The 24,016-nt window shown below is 34.7% G+C and overlaps 2 protein-coding genes across 4 annotated transcripts in view; one reads left to right on the top strand and one right to left on the bottom strand.

Annotated features, from left to right (window-relative positions):
- The window catches only part of SMC4 (structural maintenance of chromosomes 4), a 35,482-nt gene extending 12,865 nt beyond the window's left edge, over nt 1-22,617 (bottom strand). Inside the window, exons 1-13 of one of the 3 annotated variants that reach the window (XM_010976358.3) lie at nt 22,493-22,617; nt 21,231-21,374; nt 20,151-20,329; nt 19,507-19,698; nt 17,760-17,936; nt 10,821-10,985; nt 10,421-10,548; nt 9,759-9,899; nt 8,943-9,093; nt 7,396-7,560; nt 5,771-6,004; nt 4,157-4,342; nt 2,769-2,930 (exon numbers count right to left, since the gene is read on the bottom strand). In XM_010976358.3, the coding sequence (XP_010974660.1) occupies nt 2,769-2,930; nt 4,157-4,342; nt 5,771-6,004; nt 7,396-7,560; nt 8,943-9,093; nt 9,759-9,899; nt 10,421-10,548; nt 10,821-10,985; nt 17,760-17,936; nt 19,507-19,698; nt 20,151-20,329; nt 21,231-21,369 (2,019 nt within the window). In that variant the 5' untranslated portion in view covers nt 21,370-21,374; nt 22,493-22,617. Of the gene's footprint in view, nt 1-2,768; nt 2,931-4,156; nt 4,343-5,770; nt 6,005-7,395; nt 7,561-8,942; nt 9,094-9,758; nt 9,900-10,420; nt 10,549-10,820; nt 10,986-17,759; nt 17,937-19,506; nt 19,699-20,150; nt 20,330-21,230; nt 21,408-22,492 lie in introns of all 3 variants that reach the window. The other 2 variants (XM_010976359.3, XM_031450093.2) reach the window with 2 other exon arrangements.
- A 358-nt stretch (nt 22,618-22,975) lies between these two features.
- The window catches only part of IFT80 (intraflagellar transport 80), a 100,640-nt gene continuing 99,599 nt past the window's right edge, over nt 22,976-24,016 (top strand). Inside the window, exon 1 of the mRNA XM_064492474.1 lies at nt 22,976-23,104. The gene's annotated coding sequence lies outside the window, so the exon portion shown is untranslated. The remainder of the gene's footprint in view (nt 23,105-24,016) is intronic.

The raw sequence follows: 24,016 nt of genomic DNA, 5'->3' as shown, positions 1-24,016 counted from the left end.
TCTGGAGGGAACTCTAATTCGAAAAGATACATGCACCCCAATGTTCATAGCAGCACTATTTATGATAGGCAAGACATGAAAACAACCGAAATGTCCATTGACAGATAACTGGATAAAGAAGTTGTTGTATATTTATACAATGGAATACTACTCAGTCATAAAAAATGCCATTTACAGCAACATAGGTGGACCTGGAGACTGTCATTCTAAGTGAAGCCCGAAAGAGAAAGAAAAATACCATTTGATATCACTCATATGTGGAATCTAAAAAAAAAAAAAAAAAAAAAAAAGGGCAGAAATGAACTTATTTTCAAAACAGAAACAGAATCACAGACATAGAAAACAAACTTATGGTTACCAGTGGGGAAACGGGGTGGTAAAGGATAAATTGGGAGTTCAAGATTTGCAGATACTAACTACTATATATAAAATAGATAAACAAGTTTCTTCTGTATAGCACAGGGAACTAAATTCAATTATCTTGTAGTAACCTATAATGAAAAAGAACATGAAAACAAATATATGTGTATGTATGACTGAAACAATATGCTGTACGCCAGAAATTGATACATCATTGTAAACTGGCAATACTACAATTATATGAATAAATAAATTTAAAAAAATTAGCATTTCAAAATTTACCCTGGTTGTGGAGAAACAGTCATATTCATTACATTTTTGTGTGTATGTTACTCAGTGGCATATATTTTAAATTTTGGGACAGGGTTAAGGGCATGCATAAGTCTACCAAAGAGAATTAGAAACAAAACCAAAAACCAAAATAAAGTATACACTTCCAGCTTTTTAAATGAGGCTACATGATTGCACAGGAACCAAAAGTTTTTACTCACTGAAGTCAGCATGACTTTGGGTATACCTTACTACATCTTTAGCACTCCTATTTCAAAGGTAAATTTATTACACTACCACTGAAAGGATTTAATCACTTTTCTTTTGTGGAGGAATCTAGGTTTTGTATAAAGTGTTATGAAAGTATACTAGTGATTGATGTCAAGCAGAATGTGAGTTAGGATTATTGCTGTTTTCCATGTTAGGAAGTTTATAAGAGAATTATCTATTAAATTAGTAGATTAGGCGTAGAAAATTCATTCCTATACTTCATGTGAGGTTTTGTCACATGCCATTACATGCCAAGAAAAGTTTATACATAATGCTAAAGAAAATAACTTATGGTCTATTGATATTGTTATTGATTTGAAGAGTTGTCAAATTTTTTTTTTAATTTTGTTTTTTACTGAAGTGTAGTTGATTTACAATGTTAGTTTCAGGTGTACAGCAAAGTGATTCAGTTATACACATACATACTATATATACCTATTTTTCAGATTCTTTTCCATTATATGTTATTACAAGAAATTGAATATACCTACTGTGAACAGACCTACTGTGCTGAAACTGAACAGACCTACTGTGCTGTATAGGTCTTTGTTGTTTACCTATTTTATATATAGTAATATGTATCTGTTAATCCCAAACTCCTAATTTATTCCTCCCCTGCCCTTTCCCCTTTGGTAACCATAGTTTGTTTTCTATGTCTCTGAGTCTGTTTTTGGTTTGTAAATAAAATTTGTATCATTTTTTTTTTTAGATTCCACATATAAGTAGTATCATATATTTGTCTTTGACTTACTTCACTTAATATGATAATCTCTAGGTCCATCCATGTTGCAGCAAATGGCATTATTTCATTCTATTTTATGGCTCAGTAGTATTCCACTGCATATACATACTGTATCTTTACCCAGTCATCTGTAGATGGACATTTAGATTGTCTCCAGGTTCTGGCTGTTGTAAGTAGTGCTGCTATGAACACTGGGGTGCATTTATCTTTTCAAATTAGTTTTCTCTGGATATATGCCCAGGAGTGGGATTGCTGGATCATATAGTAAGTCTATTTTAAGTTTAAGAAACCTCCATCATTCCCACTAATAGTGCAAGAGGGTTCCCTTTTTCCCACATCCTCCCCAGCATTTATCGTTTGTATACTTCTAAATGATGGCTATTCTCACTGGTGTGAGCTGATACCTCTTTGTAGTTTTCATTTGCATTCCTTAATAATTAGCAATGTTGAGCATCTTTTCATGTACCTGTTGGCCATTTGTATGTCTTCACTGGAGAAATGTCTATATAGGTCATCTGCCCATTTTTTTGACTGGGTTGTTTATTTTTTGATATTAAGCTGTATGAGCTATTTGTATGTTTTGGAAATTAGTCCCTTGTCAGTCGCATCATTTGCTAATATTTTCTCATTCTGTAGGTTGTCTTTTCATTTTGTTTATGGTTTCCTTTGCTGTGCAAAGGCATTTAAGTTTAGTTAGGCCCCACTCATTTATTTTTGCTTTTATTTTCATTACTCTAGGAACTGGTTCAAAATAAATATTGCTGTGATTTATGTCAGAGTGTTCTGCCTATGTTTTCCTCTACGAGTTTTATAGTATCCAGTCCTACATTTAGGTCTTTAATCCACTTTGAGTTTATTTTTGTATATGATGTTAGAGATCTTTTTTTTAAGTAGTTATTGATGCTGGAAGTTAGAAATGCAAACTACCAGTCACTCTAACGCTGGAATCTATATTCCTTTAGAGAAGGCAGTACAAGGTTTTTTTTCCCCACAACCATGTGACCCCAGAACCTAACATAATCTTCAAAACCTATCAAATGCTCACTTAAATAACTGAAGAAAAAGCTAGGATTCAAAATCAAAAAACACTTAAAAACTAAATTACAAGTAGATTATCAATACCCACCTTATCCAAACCTATAAAGGTTGCAACTCCAATATTGTGTCTTTTAAGGAAGTTTACACATTCTTGGGCTGTATCAATAGAATCAACAACAATGTGGTCTAATGCATGACAACAGGATGAAATTGCAACATCGTATTTTTCATCAATTGCTCCTAAGTCCCCCTAATAATTAAGAGAAGGGGGAAAGAAATCAACACACAATCAGCAAGGGAATTAGGCACAGGATCATTTTATTACTATACATATAGACTTTTAAAGTTGTGTTTAATTGAAGAACTGTACCTACATATGGTTTTAAGAAGTACAAAAAGGGAACACAGTGAAAAATTTAAGTGTTCCTCACATTTAACCTTCCCCTTCTGCAGAGGCAATCACTACTAGCTTCTTTTAATCTACCTTTTAAAAAAGTTTATGGATATACAGTTTAAGTTTTTAATAAGCACAAAATGAGAGAATTGTTTTTACTGCATATGTATGAAAACATATAATGTGAAGATCTGAAACTCAAAAGTACTATAAAAATAACTTACAGAATAATAAAACTGAATTATCGAAAGCCATCTAAGATTATGTAAGTCTGCTTGTCAGTCTATTAATAAATTAGCTATCAAGCAGCATTAACCAAGTAGCTTTATTTTTCCTTGAAAGTAAATGAATAGGATCAAATTGTGTATCTTTAAGAAAATAAGGTGGAAATCACTTGACACGCAGACATGGAAGCAACTATGCTGGGTAATTTTCATTTGCCCTTCTGAATCACTCTCTTCTGCTTCCTTCTCTAGAAGGCTGACTCAGGAGTTGTATCAATTGGCTCCTCTGGCTTTCTAGCTTTAGACAATGTGAGGCACCAGCTAGAAGTGGCAGGGTAGATGAATGGGCTTGAAATATTTATTTTCCCTGTTTCCTCTCAGCTACCCTCTGGCCCCAGCCACAGCTCCCCTTCCTTCTTCAGGCTCAGGAGCTCAGGCTTCAGGTCCTGACTATTGCTAGTCTTGGGTTTTGATATTATTCCCTTGTTGATTTCCCTAAACTCAAACCACAACCTTTAATATAATGGTTTAAAGTCTGGAATATAATCTATCGAGTTAATTTTCTTAGAAAGAAAAAAAGAGTTTTGTTAAGTTTATCACTAGGGCTAGATCATTTTCTTAAAATGACTATAATTATCCAAAACTAAAAGAACAAGCAGAAAATTATTTTTAACATGAAAGGACCCTTACCACAAAGAACATTATTATGCCTGAGTATAAGAGCAAAATGTTTAAAAATGAACATCCTTTAAAACAAACAAAAGAAACATTCAATATGTTTTCTTTAAGTCAAGGTAAGAAAATTATTTACAATGTTTGAGAAAGATGAATAGTTATTTACAAATAAATTTACTTTACCAATCTCCCATATATTCCTGGAATCCTGCCAGATTTTTTTTCTTGAATTATTGCATCAAGGACTTTCCCTCTACTTCGATTCATTGCTAAGGAACTCTTTGCTTCTTCAACTTTTTGAAAAAGATCATGAACCAAACTTTTGAAATTTATTTCTTCTTGTGTAAGTTTTTGAAGCTCTTTTTCTTTCTAAAAGTGAAAAGAAAAGAAAATGAATCCCAGAAGCATACAACTTATCATAGCATAGAATTATCTGCAATATCTAAAAAAAGGAAAGATCAGTAATAAACACTTGAACCAGAACTAAGCTGTCATATTGCAACTGCTAGTTTGATTTTGAAAAATATGGATGAATTTTCTATTCTAAAGGAGGCATACATTATTTAGGTCAGTAATAATAAACACTGTATAGTTCTAGGAGGGGTGCACTATTTGATAGAGCAAGTAGACCTAGGGTTGTTGGAATCCCAGTTTGGCACAATATGGTTATGTGTGTGTCCTAATTCTTGTCTTTTTACACTAAAACAAAAACAGACCTCATACAGGACTCCAGATATGGGTTACTGGGAAGGGCTATAATTATACAGTGCTTTGCTTTCTAAATAAAAGGAAGCTTATTATACAGTATCACATAGCATATATTATTATATCTAATTAAAGGAAAACAAAACAAAAAAAGCACAGCTCTGAAATGAAGTGTAGCATGATGAGTGAATGGTACTATTGCTATACAAAAATGTCAGCTGCCAATGAAAGGATCCACATACACGCACACAAAAATCCTTACTCTCAGGTTCTCAATGTCCAAGTTAGAGCAGCCATTTTTCTTACATTCTCCTTCATCTCCTGCCTTTCAATTATTACTTCTATTACCAATCATACCAGTTTAAAGTAAAAGCTCAAGATACAGATACAATTTATCCAAAAATAGACTGAATCACCATGAAGACAGAAGCGGTCACTGGATATGACTTAAATTGGTATTTAAATTCTACATGGTCATGAAGTTCTCTGATAACCAAGTAGCGTGCATTTACTAAAATGAAAAACACTATTTTCAGTATAATTTCCCTTCAAGCAGCATTTTCTACTGCCATCTTGCCTAATGATGCTTTGGAGATTAAAGCTATGAGCTAAGCTAGATATCTTAATCAGTCTAACAAGCTGCAGTCCCAATAACAAAACTACATCCATAAATTCAAAAGCAGAAAGAAATACACAAAGATAGTTGATTTGCACATTCATTTACACACACACACACTTTCTATTTGTGTTTTTCCTCTACCCTTGCATAAATTGTCTACACTTAGATTTAGGGAAACACAAACATTGTTTAAATTTTATTTCCATGGGAAATAATGGTGGTTGCAGCAGTATTATTTCCTGTTTGACACTTCAGGCAAGAACATAGTTTCTTAATAGTCTTGATTCCTATCAGATGAAATACTGAAATCCTAACCCTATTCTTTTGGGAAAGATTATAGTAAGTTAAAAAAAAATCTCTGTACCAGTCACTTGAGATGTTGAGATTTAAAAAAATATGTAAATATATATAAAAATAAATAAAACTAGGGTTGATAAACAATGTTCAGATGAAATACAAAAGCAAAGATTTACCTCCTTCAGTTCACTTTCAGTTTGAGGGAGTTTTGCCTCTATATCTCCAATTGCAGCTTTCCTTTCTTTGAGAGTCTCAGAAGCTGCCATTAGAGCTTCTTTGGCCTTACTTAATTGAGACACTGCAGTATTATGACGACTGAGATAGATATCAAGTTCTGACTGGGCTACATCCATCTTTGAACGCGCTTCATTTACCAATTTGCTGAAACCCATAAGTTCTTTCTCTCGACTCTGTTAAAATAAGATTAACTCCATTAAAACTGAAAAATATGTGTCTTCAAACCTAAAATGAAATGGAAACCATACAGTTTGAATTTAACTTAATAGAGTCACAAGCACCATATACAGAAATAAATCTCACAAGTGGAATAACAGTTTTTGCCTAGTTGCCAATGTTCACTGTACACTCTTTTCCCAACTAATCTCACAAGATTAATGAGGTAGATTAGTATGCTCAATTTAGAGATCAAAATAACAAAAAAAGAATGGCTGAAAGAGAACAACCACTTTGGATCTAAACTCCATGGTCTTTCCTACATTACCTTACTTGAAATGGTATTATAAGGTATAATGACTACTCAGCAGACAGTTTCCCCAACTAACAAAAGCCATAAATTGATGAGTGAGTAGAAATTTTAAGCTACTGTAAATGACTATGTTGAAAGGATCTATTTATTAGATAATGGTTTAAGAAAGACTCTTATAAAAGCCTAACTTTCAATTCACACACAAGGCAGCAGGCCCAGGAACGTAGGGCCAAAGTCATCAGATAATCAGTTTAAATGTTTGATGATAAAAAATGAATAGCAACACACACACTACTCTAGGCTATGTTCTCAATGTTTTGTAGGCACTTTATATAAGTACATATAAATTTTATTTTCACAAAAATTCACAAGATGGTTAATATTTTCTTCCCCATTCTGAGGAAGATAACTTGGAGACATAACAACCTGCACAAGACCAAAGATAAGTGGCTGACCTAGGATTTGAACCAAGAATAGACACAAGAGTCATGTTTTAAAACTATTACACAAGAGCTACAGAAGCAAGGGAGATGTCAACCTGTGGTTAGTGTGGTCGTAAGTTTTTATAGGTAGAGACCAATTAAATTACGAAGCAAAATAATTGGAAGATGAAAAATTGATGATGATATCAATGTATGCAAAGAATGGCATATCTAATGAAGTATTTGACATGTCATATTTTCTTCCACCCCTATAAATTCTTATTTTCAGTTACCTTTTTAAAACGAGAAAGAAGAAAACAAAAAAGGAGAGCCTAGGCTGACTATTTTTAGAAACGTTAGATATTAAAAGTGCAAACTTTAGGGGGAGGGTATAGCTCAAGTGATAGAGCACATGCTTAGCAAGCATGAGGTACTGAGTTCAATTCTCTGTACCTCCTCTAAAAATAAAAAAGTAAACCTAATTACCACTCCCTCAAACAACAACAAAATAAACCTAAAAAAAAACCCCCCAAAAACTAAAACAATAAGAAATTTTTTAAAAATTTATTAAAAAACTACAAACTTTTTAACAGTTTTTACTATTACTATAAAAATCTTCAAGTTAAAAAAAAAAATGCTGCCAAAATAAATACCAACTGATAAAGAATCTTACTTCTTTTTCTTTCTGAAGCCCTTGTGTTTCCTGTTTAAGGTTATCCATAACTTCCTTTAATTTTTCTTCTTCTTTTTCTTTTTCCTTCTCAAGGGCATTGTTTCTAGTTGTTGCCTCAGTTATGATATTCTCACTCTTGGCAGGTATACCTTTAAATTCTTCAACCTAAGATTATAGAACAAATTAAAGTTACTAAGAGCATGTACCCTTAGGCTATCCAATATCATTAATATTTGACTTATTTATAAGAATTTCTCAGGATTTTCTAGATTTTTGTGATTTTTCTTTGTAATTAGGTTTGAAACAGCTAGCTTTACCAAGTAAACCATCTGCTTAACCATCTGCTACAATTTCTATATTCTCTCAGTCTAATGGTGAAGTTTATTCTATAAATTCCTGATTCCTTATGAAAGACAATTCTTCCTGGCTAGGCATTAGATCTTTTTTCCTTCCGCTCCAATTCCAGGCTGTAATTATCCTTCTTCACCTATGAATATGGTCTGACTACATGGAATTCTCTAAAGTACTCATGGTATATAATAACTTACCACAAATTCTCTTTACACTCCCTAGACTGCTTAAAATCCTATAATCCTTCACAACTTTACCCTTCCAGAGTCACCTTGTAGGATTAATATTTTATTCCATTAATACCTTCTAGTAGTAATCACTTATCCACATTTAACGCCTAAAGGCTAATATCTCTTATTACAGTTACATTTGGCTTAATCTGCTCAATTTAGGGATTAGTATCAAATCCACATTATTTTGTTTATCCTGATTATGTATTACTAGAGAAATTCAACATTTCCCAAAATGGTTTTCCTCAAACACTGATTCACATAAGATATTACTGTACTGAGGGTAAAATATTGTGTGAAAAATGCATTTGGAAAAATGTTTACAAGGTAAAACAGAGCCTGTTATAATTACTATGTAATTATATGGTACAAAACTTTTTTGAGGGGAGGGGCTTTAGGTGTCATATCTATTATCTGATTAAGCTCTGAATATAGTTTGAAATACCCCCAATTAAGTGATTATTAGAATAGAGCTCCTAGCAAGTTAGGCATTCTGGTCTAAACGTCATCTGTTTTTTTTAAAACCTCAGATTGGCTGATCTTGCTATAAAATATGAGCTTTCCCTTCCCTCCTTTTTAAGGGGAAACTACTGCTCTGATACTCTTATAAAGGAGGCAAGTGCTATTTTTAAAAGTCTATGATATGTAGCCAAAGATATCTTTTTAAGCCACTAAACTCTAGGAAAAAGAAAATTATTTTATCACCAAAATAGAATTGCTGATTTGGTAAATATTTTCCCAACAATGTATATCAGAAACATAAGGTCTAAAACTCAAAATCAATAAACGTAAGATTTCTCTTCAGGGGAAAAAAGCCAGCTTCAGAGATAAATCTTGAAACACCTAACATTCAGAATCCCAACTCATTCTCTTAAGTAATAAGGGGCAAGCATATCCATGAAAAATAATAAAAAGTAGATCTAATACTCAGACATGAAATTTTAAGCCCCCCAGCCAATAACCTACCTTTTCTTTATCTTTTTGAAGTTGTTTCTCCAGTTTTTTGGCTTTACTTGTAGCATGTTTTAATTTTTCCCTAACTTGAACATCTTCCAAATCTAGCTTTGTAAATTTTTCTTTGTTCTCCTCAATAAATTTTGTAATTTTATTCAGTTTCCTAGCAAAGTAAGAAAATTATCAGTCACTATTTTAGATATTCAGATATTTTAAAGCCATTTTATATACCCTGCCTGGAACATTTTGTAAATGTGTCCAAACTCATCCAGTAGGACCCTAACACTATTTCAAGCTGACCACTCACCTCAGATTTGAGGGAGCTGTTAAAATGTGGGATTATGAGAGTTATTTTGTCCTTCAAAGCTGGATGGGAAATACTATATTTTTCAAAAACTGTATCTAGGTATAGAAAAATTTGACCATAAAAATGAGCAAAACTCATTTTAAGTAATAAAAAAGAAAACCATATAGGTAAGAGATATTGGTGTCATTAAATACTGCCATGAGAAAGGTAATGATAAAACTTGAAGACAACTAACCGCAGGTTAAACGCTTATTTTTACTGCGATGTTTTGTGTTATCATGTTCTGCCACTAGGGGGTAGTATACTCCATTATTTTGAGACCAGTGTTGTGCACTTTGATAATGATCAACTGGATGAAGGACAATTAAGTTTTTTATTTGCAAAAGGAGAGACCATTCTATATGCTAGCAAATGTATTACACTCATATGCTGGTAGTAAGTGTATATACAGACACACACACATACATGTAATAAAATCAACTGAACCTAAATACTTTTAGTACTTTCCAAAAGATTATTACTTCTCTACATCTTTTACAGCTTTATTCTTAGCTTTCATTTCGTTTGACAGTATATTGCTCTTCTCATTAATTTCTCTGGTATCTTCATGAATTTTTTCCTTTTGAGTTTCCATTTCAGCAATTCGTTTCTGCAGATCATAACTTGAGAGAGGAAAAAAAGAAACCAGAGATCCTAAAATGCCATTTCTAAAATTCTTTATTTTAGTAAAAACCAGCTGTTTCTAAAGTTTTATTTTTATTTATTTTCTTTATTATTCTGAAGGTCTACCACTGAACTATTCCCCTCTCCTCTAAAGTATTCTTAACTATAGTCAAATAATAATTACCATGGACTACTGAGGAGGGTAGGGGAAACCAACCCAGCGTCAAAGCTAGAATTAGGAACAAAACAGGTTCCATATAAGCAAAATTTTATGCATTAAAAAAAGAATGTATAGGTAAAGCTATTAAACATAGTAATAAATACTTTTGAATCCACCTCCCAACTTAAAGTAGGATACTTAAGAGTCAACTTCAACACTATGGTAACAACCCTAATTTACATCACATGAAACAATTTTCAAATTTTTTTTCACTTCAGTCTTCACATTTCTCTAATATAGGAAAAGAGAAGGGCTTAATGTCTGAAACCAACATAAAAACTGATAAATTAAGGTACTTACATGTAATATTGACAAACATGATTCTTTTTTCTAAATATTTCATTTTCCAAGGTAAGGAATTCAATGGCTATGTTTTTCTCTCCTTCTAAGGCATCCTTTTCCTTTTCCACCATTTTAACTCTGTTTAACTACAAAATTTAAAAGTGTAGATATTGTGTATATGAAGTATATTTCAACCATCTGAATTTAAAATATACCAACATTAGATTAAACTATATAAACTACATTAATAAAACAATGTTAACCTGCAATGCCAATGAAAGAAATATAAAATTTAATCTAAAATAGTAAATATTATTTGAATAATTACGATTTAACATTACTTGAGTATCTGGCTCAGTAAACTTTGTTAATCAATAAACAAAACACTCTGGTTTACAAGAGTCTACAGAAGATTCACCTTCTCTCCTCTGTGTTCATTTAATATTTCAACTCTCCGACACAAGACTTTAATAGGTTCATTTAGCCGTCCACAACCAATTATATCTTCTAGATATTCAAGCATACCCTCATCATGTTCTGTTTGGCCTTTTGGTTTCATCATAGCAATTTGTTCAACTTCACCCTTTAAAAAAAGTCATATTTCATATTCATTGTGTATGTTTACCTACATCAATCTTAAGTGAGAAATTAGAAACAGTCAATTAACAAACCCAACACTAATGAACAACTAAATGATATATAAATCAGTAGCTTAAAGACTTAATAAAATAAAAATGTTCTCTCCACTGATATTCTTAAGAGTTTTAATTTTACTTAAGGGGGTAAGAAATGTATATTTGTACTCCCTTGGATAAACTGTTAGAAAATTGTAACAGATACCCACATATCCACAGAGCCAAAGGAAGATTCCCTATCTAGAATGTTCATTCAATATAAAAAAATGACTAACTTTTCTATTAAGTAAAACTCAGAAAGGTATTCATGTAATCCACAATTCAATTGTTGTGGCAACATTTTCAACTGTTAACATAATTAGAGCTCATGTTCTAAAACAAAGAATTTTCAAAAAGACCCTTCATAGTTAAACTGTAGTAGGACTCTTGTCCCAAGGTGGTTAGTATTAAGGTTTCTCTATAAAACAAAATTTAAAAAATGGTGTTACAAAATAAAATTAAAACAACAACAAAAACAAACAAAAAAACCCCTGGTGTTAGGAGTTCCCCAAGTGCTGGGCTTCATAAGTATGCAAATTTAATGTTCTAACTTTCTAGAAACAAGACTATTAAATAAAAAAGGAAATATTACTATTTCTCATGGTAATAATAGAAGAAATCCAACTGACTGAAAACTAAAGGTCCTGGTACATACAACATTGGAAAACTTTTGCTTGCAATCATTATAACAACTTTTGAATTGTAATTGAAATCTTAGGTTAACATTATATATTTGTATTTAAGCAATTTAATTACAAAGAGAAAAGATGAAAAAAATTCACAATCAGTAACCTTCAAGGTTGATTGCTAGGCAGCCATTTAGTTTGATGGGGGAGAAAATTTTGTCTGAACATGCTCAGGCAAAATGCAGCTAAACTTTTCTTCACACACAAGCAGCCTGCTTATACTCTATACTATTACAACAGAAGAAAAGGGATAGGCAAGTAGAAAAAAAAATACTCCTTTATTTCTACAAAATAGCAAAAATTAAAAAAATTAATTAGACATTAAAAAAAAACACACACTCTTCTCAATTTAAATATCTACAGAAATTTGGGATAAAAGTTGCTAATGACAAAGTATCATATTTACCAAAAGCCTCAACATACTAATATAAAGAATTTAAAGATAAAACAAGACAAGATAAAACAGTTCACTTTAAATCTACTCATTAAAAGGCATAAGTTTTAACACTTTTACACATTCTCACTTTTCTGTGTAAACAGAAACTGTGCTGTATCAACAGCACATGATATAAAATATAGTGAAATGTTATCCAAAGAGCCTGTTTTTAAGAGATTTTCTCTGTAACCTTGGGTATGTATGAATTAAGTGTTTTAACTAAGTATTAGTGTTTAAACTGAAATATGTAGATATTTATCTAAAAATATTTCAATTCTGCTTTCAATTATCAGTTCTTTCCAACGTTTTCAGCAAAAGGTTTAAGTTTTAGACAGGATTTAAGCCTGGAAGAATGTCCAAAGCTTTGGATCACAACAGGAGGGACTCCAGCCATTGAGAAAGCTGAGTCTTACTGAAAGTTTTTATCTAGACAGGATTATTAACAGCAACATTACTGTCATTTGGGGATGAAATCTCTTTGTTATGGGGAGCTACGCTGGGCATCACAGGATGTTTTAAAGTATCTCAGACCTTTACCCAATAGATGCTAGCAGCATCAGGCTTCCGGAAGCTGTAACAGCCCAGTCTCCAAACAATGCTAAATGTCCTGGGGGTAGGGATGCAAACCTATCTTCAGCTGAGAATCACTGGTCTAGGGGTAGTCAACTTTACTCTTCTGTGTTAGTGTTTATAATCCAAATATTTGACACTTGATATGCCAACATTCTATCTAATTCTATTTGAATATTTACCACTTATTTTAGGATAAATGAAAAACTATGCCAAGAAAACTACGTGTCTGAGTCAAATTGCCATAAGGTATTAAGTATGTATTTTTCTGATAACCAAAAGTTTTGATTTAGGGTAACACTGATAAAAATATTCCTAAAGGCATCACACTTTCCCTGACCAAATAAGTTATGGAAGAGATGCAATGCCACTATTAGGAGACTGCCTAGCTTTCAGTAAAGCATAGTGGTTGCTTATTTTTGGTTACTTGTTCCTCCCTTTCCAATTAAAATGAAGTCTATACAGCTATGACTTCCTTTCATTCTAACAAGGTTGCCCAGTAGAAAACATTTTAAAGTGAAAGACAAGGACATTTATGAATCAACATAGTTCCATCTCAATTCTCATATAACATTCAGTTTTTGATTTGTTTATATGGTATTAATTTTTTTAAAAGCTAGTTATTATCAGATTAGCACTACTGAATCAACAAGTTATTAGAACATTTAGGCCTCTACCTGTCACTTGCCTATCAGGACTGCTGTGGTATTTCAATGACAATCTGGACCTTTCTTGTGGCTCTGTTCCTTGATGTCCTCTGCCTGCCTTACCACCTATTACTATTTGCTTTCTTCCCTCTTCTTCCATTTTGTGCCATTTTATATATAATCTGCGGGTTGACAGTCTGTGCCTAGAAGACCACTCATACTTTTTCAGAAAACTCACCTATCCCATATGAAACTATAAAATATAGTTTTAATTTAGGGCAATAAGCCCAATACATTTCAGAAATAATTTTAAAACATCAACCTGAATTTAAAGTCACCCTTCCACTCAAAGCTCCAAATCACAAATAGCATTAACACGATGAGACAAAAAAAATGTTTCAAGTTACTATACTGCTAGTAGCATTCGAAGCTGGCAAAGTTTTACAGGCCTCCACACTATTATCTCTATTTTCTATAGCTTAAGTAAACTACACATGATTTTAAATAAATTTTTTCACTGTTGTTTACTACAGACTTCCTATGTTTTAAATTATATTCATACTATATCAAAGACATTAAGCAACTGTGGAAAATATAATGTATGGTTCTTAAGAGTAACATACAAATAGCAAACTTACTTCAAGAGGATATTTGTTCAAGAGGATATTTGTAATATACAAAGCCTAAAGATTAACTTCTTAAAGTGGGTGGCAAACAAGGGTACTATGATTCATTTATAGCATACTTCAATAATCTAATTTACAGGTACACAGGTTAAAAAATCTAAGAGGAACAAATAGGTATGATGCTTTTTTTGTCTTTATTGAAACAGAATCCAAATTTTAGCAAGCATGAACCACAGGAAACTCAAGTACATAGTTAGAATAAAACTTTTATTTCCTAATAAGGCCTGAAGGACTCTTAAAGTAAATATGGATGTTTGCATCAAAATTAAATGGCCCAGAATTACTAGGCTTTGAATTTTTATTTTGCCTTGGTAATATTTTTATTTTCTCCTTCTTTTCCTTTGTACTGTACAGTTCTTTATCTACTTCTAATAAATTTTATTCTAATACGCTCTTTGTGATCTAACAGAGGCCGAAAAACCAAATGACCAAGGTTAATATCTGTCCAAAATGAGTACATAAATAGAACAATGCTTTAGGAGGTAGACTGCTTGTTTTCTATCCTGGACACTTGGAGGTAACTTTCTGTTTTCTTTCATATAATTGAGGCTATTGAACAAGACACTTTTAGATAACTGAAGTACTACTGATAAAGCTAAAAAAATTCTTTTGATATAGCACAGACTTTCTACACGCTAAAAAGCCAGAAAGCTTAGAAGTATACTGAAAAGAAAAAGGAAGAGATGAATAGGTAACAACTCAGATCTAGGTTAATCTAATCTCCAAATTATTAAACAGTAAGAAAAAAAGCCTTGGTTCTTGTTATAAACTTAGATTTTATAATGCGAATACAAAAAGCACATGAAGTTGAAAACTTTGACTAAACTAAAATTCCATCAATAGTTATAGCTTTTGAGAAGCTTACAAAAACACTGAGATAGCAGTTATTAATGAAACTTCAAACTACAATAAAGCATTAAGGTTATCATTCTCCTAACCTTAAATGGAGCAAATGGACCCAAACCAATTAAATCTAATTTATAAGTCACAGCTACCATGAAACGCTACACAGAGCTAATAAAACCCTACCTGTTTACACCAATAGTTACAACAGTGGGACAACGGCTCCCAAACTAGGTATATATAAATGCAGAAATTTACAAACATAAAAAGTACAATGGCCAATTATAATCCAACACTTTTAGAAGGTATGTATAAGTGCCTCTAAGGACAAGAAACAGAGTTCAGCCATCTTGTAACATTTACAGAAACTCAACATAGTGACTTACTAGGAACTCACTAAAATGGTCAACTGATGAAATTTTGAACGATTTCAAATATTAGAAATGCCAACTGAAGAACCTACTAAATACTGTAAAAAAGTTTATCTTTATGGACTTCTAAAATTTAGTGCTTTTTAATATTAAAAATAAATTTTTACTTTAGCTGAATTTAGATCACTTAGGCTGTTAATCAATATCACTGGCCAAACAATCATTTTATTCAAGTAATCACTTATGTCTTAGATGATGATATTATGATGTCTCTAAGTTCCTGGCCTCCCAAACCACAGCTAGGTTTTAAGATAAACATTATTTAGCAGGAGATAAATAAAAACTATATTCTTACTTACCTTCAAATGCTTTAAATCTCTAGTGCAGGAGTCTAAGATTTTGATAAGTAACTAAATAAAAATCCATAGAACCACTGCCACTTTCCCTCAAACTTTTAAATAGGGCATCATTATTTCTATCTAGTCCAATCCCTGTTTCTTCTAACAGGTGAGTTCCTAAGGTTCTTATCTGTAAGTTTAATCAAATGGAACTGAATTTGTTAACTTAGAAAGTTTCTTTGGTATTAAAAATGATTTAAACAATGTAACTGTTAAGATGACACAAAAAGGTTGAGATTATTATGAGTACAAATGGCTTAAGCATCCCAGGTACTTCAGAAGCACATATTTAATATAAAGTTGACAATTTAAAATTACTCTCATCTACTTCTTTTTGAGGTTGTTACTTTACTTAGCTTCCTTTATTACTGAATATGTACAAAGAGGGTGTACCAAGGAAAAAATTACCTTTACAAGGGTTAAAATGCAGTCTATTTAATTTTGATCAGTCTTTGCACAGGTATAAAACTTTGATTGCCCCAGAGTGATAGTAAATAGCAAATAATAAACAAAAGAAAAACACAAGTATATGTTCTTACAAAATGGCATGACTATCAAATTTAGTATTATAAAGGGGTATAACTTTTTACCCCATAATTAACCAAATAAAATCCCAGAATTATGAAAAGTCCATAAAACAGTTAAATTTGATTAAAACATACACACAAAGGTTTAATTCCACATTTATATAAATGCAAATCTTACTTAGAAATATAACTGCTGATGATTTCCCAATATCCATTTTTAAGTTTGGGTTAAAGAAGTATTATGAATGAACTGGTAACCAAAGAGATTAAGTCATCTCAGAATGGTATTTCTTTATTTTGTACATATACTATACATGCCTACAAGTAATATTTTCTTTTAAAAAATAGTTAAAGAATAGACTAAAATGGAAATATGGGCTAACATTTTATGAGTTTCTTACTGGGAATACGCAGTCATACTAATAAAACTTTTAGTATCAAATCAAAATTCCCAAGTTAGTTTAAAACCAGTAGCACTGAAGCTAAGAGTATTAGCAGCTATTTCTACATCACAATACTGTTTTGCTCTTATTATACCCTTGGTGATTGTGGATAGGACAAAGGAAAAGATAGATAGCCTCTAATCAAAATAGAATGTTAGTATGTATGATAAAGCCATGTTTTACACTAAAGACTTTTTTGAAAGGTAAAACAGAGAGAAGATAAGGAATTTTTCTTACCAAGCAACTAAGTGTTAAAAAAGGTTAAATTAAGTTAGCTAGATGCTCAGGTAAATTTGTCAAACACTAAGAATGGTTTTTTTTTGGTTATCAGTGGGGTAAGTGGGTGGGAAAGGATAAATTGGGAGTTTGAGATTTGCAGATACTAATTACTGTATACAAAATAGATAAACAACAAGTTTTTACTGTATAGCACAGGTAACTATATTCAATATCTTGTAGTAACGTATAATGAAAAAGAATATGAAAAGGAATATATGTATGCACATATATGACTGAACTATTTCAGAAATTGACACATTTTAAACTGACTATATCTTCAATTAGAAAAAAGTAGTTTTTTCTTTTCTTTTTTGGAGTATATAATGTTAGTAGAGATTACAAATAAAAACAAAAGTAAAGGAAAAAGACTATTAAAAGAGTGAATCTCATTTAAAATGTTATCTTAAAGAGAAATACAAACAGAAACCATAAATAGTTGCTATATCCCTGTCACGCTGAAGCAGCACAATAATATTGGTGTTTAATATTTATTTCACTACGCCAATATTTACGTGCTGCTAGAGCGGAACAAGTATGTCAGTCCATCCAAAAATAAAATAAGCATATGATGAAAATACAGTTTTGAATGAATTTCCTTAAATTTCTAGAGCAGCAAATAATGATTCGCATCTTTACTGTAGTATGTAAACCATGATGTGCTGCTACAGTACTTTAAGGCCTCAAAAATACAGGATTCATCCAACAGGCGAAACCTCCTTGAACTTTACTGAAACAAACAAACAAACAAACAAACAAAAAACCAAGAATGAGAGCACTTTTAATTTCTTTAATATTACCTGTAAGATTAAAAATCTATTATGGTCCAGGTCAATTCCATGGCTTCGAAGAAGATTTCCAACATCCTTAAATGTCTTCTTCTTTCCACTTATGTGATAAACAGAAGTATTATCTCTGTAGGCCGTTCTGGATACATAGAAGTTACTGTTAGGAACGACTTCATAATCATCCCCTTCCTGTTTTGAGGAAAAACAAAACCAGAAAACAATTGTTGGTATTAAGTCATAGGTTTGCTCCAAATTTCCCTCACCTCATATTGAAACCAATTCTATGGATTAAAAACTTCAATTGAACATGCACATAAACTAACAATGGTTCTTAGAAATAATTATTCTTAGAAATAATTTTCCAAATTCTTTGATGCTTTCCTCATAGATCACAGAAACCAAAAAGTCTAAGCAAACAAAAAGAAAACATCCCACTTTCAAGCCTAAAAACATATTTGACTGAGGAAAGAACTGATGAAAGAGGACAAGACTCCCACCATATCCAAAACAAACCCACCCAAATTATTAAACCACGTTGACAGATTACCAGTCCATTAAAAAATAATAATAAAAAAAGCTGTAAGAGATTATTCAAGGAAAAAGGAAAGAAGGTGGTGAAGTAGTAGGGTGATATGGCTTAGGTTTTTCTTTCTTTCTTTTTTGGTGAAGAACATGTCATTAATTGAAGGTAAAAAAAAAAAAAAACTGCAAAGAATTGACAACTACATTCCCCTGTTTTTAAAATCAAACAAAATTAAAAAAAAAAATGAAGTGCAAACCTGCTTTATTACTAAAAATCGCTTTCCTTTAAAAGCTGTCATTTTGAAATCATGGCTTTTAAAATTTACACAAAGCAAGTGTAATTAACAGGGTATGGAATCAAGTCTGATTTACTGGCAATCTATCTTCCAACCCAAAGTGTACAATAAAAAAGCACTAAGAAACAAAACTCAAATATATACCACCATGTAGATTTAATTAAAGCACTTTATATTAAAATAATAATAATAATAATAATAATAATAATAATAAAAGACCAAGAGGCCAAATCACATCCTTGTTTCATTATGTAATTAGTTTTTTACACTTTTAGGTTCCAGCCAGCCATTTTCGAACCATGAATTTCCAAAGTTAATTATTAAACATAAGAGGAAAAAACCCAGTATCAACAGAGTCATGTAAATAATCTACATAGATATTTTACCTGTAATTGTCTGCTTTTCTAGCAAACAAACATGTTAGCTTATCCTTCCCCTATTTTAAGAGTAGTTAGTTCAAACGGAAGCAAAGCTTTTTCATATTACATGTACACAGAACTACTAATAACATTAAATTTAATGTAAATTGAAATAATGGTAAAATTAGTCAACTGTTAAATTATGTGATTTATCTGAAAGCAATAAAAAACATAACTTTTAGAAAAACGAACCCTAAATTTATAGTAAAAGAATGCCTACTTGGTAACAGGATACTAAATCTGCTCAGTGTTTTTATTCCAAAAAGGTAAGCATTATTATGAGCTACTTGTAATTCATTTTCCTGGCTTAAAAAAATAATATTTTAAGTTTAACAGCCATTACCACCACTCCTCAAAAAGAAAATATGGTTATGGAGGTAATAAAACCAATTGCTGGTTCTGCTTTAACCATATGCTAATTTTTACAAGCCAATTTAAGCCCAAAATAATAAAATGTGCAATGTATTGAAATCCTTCGTGTTCCCTACTTGAAGTTGCAAATAACTAAATAAAGTCCCTTACCTTATCAATTATCTTTTGAAAATGAACTTCTACAGTACAACTCTGAATATCCTTGTGTTCATCAGAATTGTGTATCAATACCGAGAGTTTTTTAGATCTTATTTTTTGTGCTCGATAGCCAAATACAAAAAGCATAGAATCAATAACATTGGATTTGCCACTGCCATTTGGCCCAATAATACAGGAAAAGCGCTGCATAAAAAGAACAGGGAAAAAAAGGTTAAAAAGGTCATACTACCAATTTTAACTTAAGCTGTTTTTTTTTTTACTCGCAGCAAAACTTCAAGTATTTATAAGTTTTCATTGCTAAAAGACAGCAGTTTTCATACATCATGTTCTCTACCACAAGCTTCAACACCTTAAATATGGCTATATTTTAATTCTAACAGACTTTTTATAAAATTCATTCTTATAGTCAGAGAACATACTCCTTTTGAACAAAAAACCCCCACCAATTGTATTCAGTGAGGAAAATTTAGAGATACGAAAGATAATCAGATAAACAAAAGCTAATTTCAGTTGTTAAAAGCATAGGAAACACACCGTATATGTATCAATCGGAATAAATACAATAGCTACAAAATCGAAACATTTTGTAATAAAGACTCATCACCTTACAACAGTTATTTAAAATGGTCAAATACCTTATGAAAAGGTCCCAGAATTTTTTCCCCAGCATAGGATTTGAAGTTCTGGTTTACAATATGAGTTATCATAAGCCGAGGAGCTCCAGCTTCATTGGTCATTGCTGGAGGCGGGGGAGGAGGGATGCTATTCAAAATCTCTTCTAAACTTCTATTATCAATTTCCTCACTTGGAGTCTCTAAGTCAGTCAAAGGAAAGGGAAGGCAAGGGAAAAAAGCCTGTATTAGTGCAATTAGTTGGGAGGACTGCTGCCTGTTCATCTCTGGAGAGCTGTTATTTATGAAACTTAGGAATCTGTATTTCCCGCTCAAATACAGGGGTGAGAACTCACAGGGATGAGAATCTTTCAGCTTGGTTTCATAAAAAAAAATTCTTGAAAGAAATGCCACCAGTCGCAAAAATCTACAGAAATACACGTTTTAGGGGTCAAAACACCACATCATGAAGCAAATCTGGGAACACCATAACCACTTGATTCCATGCTGCCTGCCTAAACAGGTGGCTAAATCCTACGGCTCTAGAACCAACGCTCTCCGTATCTTTGAGCACCCTGGAACCTTATCTTTGGATACTCAAGAGCCCCTACGACACTGTCGCAGGGGTTCCAAAATGTCACCCCATTCCCGGACTCACAAAAGCTGCAGTAGTTTCGAGTAAATTACCATCTCTTTAAACGCAATTTAAGACCACGGAGAAGTTAGGATCAAACAACTTTCCATCATACTAACATACAGTCACGCTGACTGAAAAAAAGTCCACTGGCTACAGGCTATGTCTATTTCCGCAGAAACACAAGACAATAAACAAATTCATAATTGAAGTTTCTATTCGCACCCCCATCCCCTCCAACACCGTTACACCGAAATTGCACGTAGTCTAACGTAAAAATCGCCACATCGCTTTCTTGAGCTGCTCTACCCGACCGACGCGCTACTTTCAGACGTCAACCCCGAAGCCCCGCTCGTTCGCGCCCAAGAACACCAGCCAGTCCTGGGTGGCGCGCGGACGCACCAGGGTATCCCACGCACGCATCAGGGTATCCCACGCACTTGCCCGTCGCGTCGCGAAGGGTTACTCACCTGCGGTGGCAGGCGCCGGGCTCCCCGCGCGGCCGGGCGGCGGTTCGGGCTCCATGTCGCTGCTGGTGCCGTCCGGAGACTGCGGCGGCCCTTCCTCTCTGCGCCGGGCAGTGGAGGGCTGGGTGCCTTTACGGGGCATAGTCGCTGGGACCGAGGAAGAGCCGGCAGCAAGTCAGCCTGCGGGTCACAGGACCGTCCCGGTGCATTCCCCGCCGGCCCCGCGGTGGGACTGGCTCAGACCCCACCCTACCCGACTCGGATAAAACTCGGTCCACTTGTACTCGAGAGCCCCGTTTTAAAACCCTGCTCAACGCCAGCGGGTCCTCAAGAAAGAAGGCACCAAAAACTCAAGTGCCAAGAAGGGGGATCCATTTTCTTAAGTCCTAAGCAAGTGGGAAAACCTAGACATGCTTGGAGATGACTCAAGGATAGAGCAACAGCTTAGGTTCTCTTTTATTTTTTAATGCCCCCCCCCCCCCCGCTGTCCGCCCACAGTATAAGTATACAGGGATATTCTAATATAATTTCTAAACTAAGTAATTCCCATACGCTGGCATTTACTGATATTCCCACGCTCTCGGGGCTAGGGATGCAAGCTCACAGAATTTGAGAGGGTCGAGTTCGTATTAACTTTAGGCTTCAGGGGCTATCGACTCTTCCAACAGCAGCGAAGAACTAACGGGCGGCTCGCCGCCCACTTTCCTCTACCCGCCATTAACTCTTGGCGCCGCTGACGGCCTGGGGGCTTTGCGGTCTCCTCTACAGTCCGACCAGGACAGGCGCCTGGAGGCTGGGGTCGACACTCGCGACTTTCAAGTCAGAAGCCGACAGCCATCTGGGGTGGCAGGGATCTGTCCCTCCGGGATCCGCGGCGGAATCCCGTTGGACAACTACGAAAGGTCAGTAGTAAGGGCTCAGACCCGGTGATTACTCCCTTGGGAGATGAGAGAACGGGCAGGGGGCGACGGTAGGGTCCGACAGGGACCAAGATTTCTGAGAAGAGGTCCGCGAGGCTTAGAGCCCCTCCCGTCCCTCGAGCGACGCTTAAGCAGCTCTGAGAAGTGGCGCCGGGGAGAAGCGCGCGGAGCCCCGACTGCCGGGGAGCGGCCCAGGGGGGGAGGGGTGACAGTAGCGAAATCTCCCAGCGGCAGCCTCAGCCCAGACTTCGGCTGCTCCAGCTCAAGGCCTCTACTTCCCAGGCGCCCGCGGACGAGGCAGGAAGTAAGAGTGTGACAACCTGATCAGGAAAAGAAGTACTTTACCTGCGGGACAGTCCACTCAAACCAAGGCTGGAAACGGTTGTGTAGCCCCCCCGCTCCTGCCGGTGTTTCGGCTCCGGGTCCTTCACTCGAAAATGGCGCCTAAAATACAAACTCGAACGGAAATTCGTTACAAATGCGCGCAATGCTTTCTGGGAACCATTAATTTGAAAAAAATGCGGCGATTATCTCCGCCATTTTCTTGTCGCTTACACGCATGCGCGGACTCCTGGCGGGACCCCGGCAGCGGACCTTTCTACTAAGTGAAAAAGAGCAAGACAGTGTTTTCTCTGGGGCCTACGGAAGCAGCACTCTTATAAAAATATTTTTTAAAAATCTTTGCGAGTTTTGAAAAAGATAAAAAAAAATAGGGTGGGGTTCCGCCCACTGACGAAGGCAGGACTCAGTCATCCAATAACACCCCTTAAGGAGAGGGCGGGCTCGCGTAGGGGCGGGGTCCCAGGCCCGCTCGGGTGACGCGCTGCCGGGAAGTATCGCGGGAAGAGGGAGTGAGCGTAGCTCTTAGAAGTCGCTATGGTGACGGGGAGGTTCGAGGCTTCTTGGTAACGAGTGCCAGCTCTGAGAGCGATTGCCACCGCCTTCCTGGAACTTAAGGTAAATCTCTTTACCTCTGAAGAGGTGAGAAAAGGATTTGGAAGTTGTGGCCATTACTTGATCCACCTTCGCTGCTTTGAGGGTGTGTGCAGCGTGGAGAATCAGTTACTTTCCTTCTCCCTGGCAGCAGTGGGACTCTGGACGTAGCTTTTGGGATGCGAAGGCAGCCTTGGGTTTGGAGGCAGTAAAGGGACAACAAGGAGGAGACAAGACCTGGATTGGTGAATGATCGTGTAGTGAATAGCAAAATAATAATTTCGAGTTATTGGTGTTAGGTCAGTAGTGTCACTAGTGAAAGGAGGTTTCAGGCTTTTAAAATCATTTGGCTGAAAGACTCCGTAATGGAAGCTATGTCATCTGGTTATGGGAAAATTATTAATCAGCAAATATTTCTTAAGTAGCTTTGTATACATTGCACTGTGTCAGGCATAATCAAGACTATTCAGCAAGTATTCCTGTTCTCAGAGAATTTAGTTTTGTTTGTAGGTTTTTAACTAGGAGTTTGTGGATCTGCTGGTAGGTGATTAGACTTCAGAGACGTTCATACCATCTCTTCACTAACCCTCTGCCCACGGAATTGTATGAAAAATTCTGTGTGCCTGGGAATTTTTCTGGGGAGTTAGTTTTCCTAGAACTTTGATCAGATTCTTAAACGTGGTCCTGACCCCTACAGTGTTAGCCACTGGTTGATTTGACTAACCCAATAAGCATTTATTCAGCGACTCTTAAGTACTTGACATTGAGAATGGGGAGCCTCTTTCCCTCTTTTAATTTTTGCATTTTTAGGGCCTGGCATAATAAAACGCTAATCTGCTTTTTGAACGAACTTACATTATCATTCTAAATAAGTAAGTATGATTTGTGACCTGAGGAGCATATTCAAGTTCCATGATTCTCAAAAACAGGTGTGGT

This window comes from Camelus dromedarius, chromosome 2, assembly GCF_036321535.1.
Source record: "Camelus dromedarius isolate mCamDro1 chromosome 2, mCamDro1.pat, whole genome shotgun sequence".
NCBI lineage: Eukaryota > Metazoa > Chordata > Mammalia > Artiodactyla > Camelidae > Camelus > Camelus dromedarius.
The sequence above is the reverse complement of the archived record's forward strand: the minus strand, read 5'-3'. Positions and strand labels throughout refer to the sequence as shown.